The sequence below is a fragment of the Papaver somniferum genome, unplaced genomic scaffold, assembly GCF_003573695.1.
Source record: "Papaver somniferum cultivar HN1 unplaced genomic scaffold, ASM357369v1 unplaced-scaffold_23, whole genome shotgun sequence".
NCBI classification, from domain to species: domain Eukaryota; kingdom Viridiplantae; phylum Streptophyta; class Magnoliopsida; order Ranunculales; family Papaveraceae; genus Papaver; species Papaver somniferum.
The window spans coordinates 253,187-254,377 of record NW_020633263.1 but is presented as its reverse complement, the minus strand read 5'-3'; the positions used below and the strand labels follow the sequence as shown (position 1 = coordinate 254,377).

At 34.8% G+C, this 1,191-nt stretch overlaps 1 protein-coding gene across 3 annotated transcripts in view; it reads right to left on the bottom strand.

The window, feature by feature from the left end:
• LOC113340768 overlaps positions 1–1,191 on the bottom strand; it is an 8,631-nt gene continuing 7,440 nt past the window's right edge. The window contains exons 8-9 of one of the 3 annotated variants that reach the window (XM_026585845.1): positions 1,053–1,182; positions 1–486 (exon numbers count right to left, since the gene is read on the bottom strand). In XM_026585845.1, coding sequence (XP_026441630.1) covers positions 1,082–1,182 — 101 coding nt within the window. In that variant the 3' untranslated portion in view covers positions 1–486; positions 1,053–1,081. Of the gene's footprint in view, positions 487–896; positions 1,183–1,191 lie in introns of those variants that run through there. The other 2 variants (XM_026585846.1, XM_026585842.1) reach the window with 2 other exon arrangements.

Below are 1,191 nucleotides of genomic sequence, written 5' to 3'. Positions count from 1 at the left end.
AATAAATAAATAGTTTTTTGAGGAAGTTAAGCCAAATTACAATGCCTTTAAGTGCAGGATATACAAAACAATACAAGAAGGTAGCTACAGAATAGAAGGTAGCTACAGAATGAAAGGCAACAAATGGAGTCAAGATTATGATAATCATGTTTTGTCATTCTTCAAAATTGGTGATAGAAGAATAAGATATAACTGCATCAAAGAGATTTCTTGGACTGCTCCTGAAACTGATTGTATTCTGTTTTGTTGTGCTGGAATATCCTTTGGAGATCCAGGAAAAGCTGGTATTGGAGTTATTGCCAGAGATTGCAAAAGTCAGGTACTTGGTACCCTCATAGGTGGCATTGGTGTTTCTCCCACTTCCATTGCAGGTGAATATGTTGTATTGTGTGCTCTTGAATGGGCTGCTTATATGGAATGCTCCAAGATAATCATTCAATCAGATTCAATTACTGCCATTGAAAGGTTTAAAGATGGTGAAATACCCTGGTACATAAAAGTAAGATGGCTCAAGGTGGTTGACAAGTTTGAAACAGTAAAATTAATACACTGCATGAAGGAAATAAATTTTTCAGCAAACACACTAGCAACAAATGGAGTATATTTGAATGCAGGAGAAAGAATTATTCACAAGGGGAGACATTCTTTTCTAAAGAGGATTGAGCAGCCAAGAGTATCCTATTTCTGTTTATGTTAAAATTATGTCTTGATTCATTTGCTAATGTTTAGTCTCTTTATGAGTTAAGTCACAGTCTGTATTGATTTTAGCTTTTATTTTTAGTCCTGCAAAACTTTAGGCTTGGTTTTTTAGCCTTTCAATTAATAAAAAAAGTGTGATTCAGCAAAAAAAAAAAGAAAAAAAGTGACCTAACTTCGAAACTCATCACACACAATTCTTTACAGACCAAAAAAAGGGAAAAGTCAATTTATTTATTTAATCGTGCTCGGAATTTGTGTTTGTTCCAAACATAGAGAAAATGATTAAGTTCGTTCCAAACATAGAGAAAATGAGTAACACACGGCATTTCCCAATTCAGAGACAATAGATATACCCGATAAGAACACATCATGCTTAGTCATCTTAAAATTGGAGGCTCGACAAGGTTGTCAAAAAATAACCACCACAGACAGCACCAGTGCTGGAATCCACCCAGGAAACAGTACCGCATTTGAAATAATCACCAATCATAC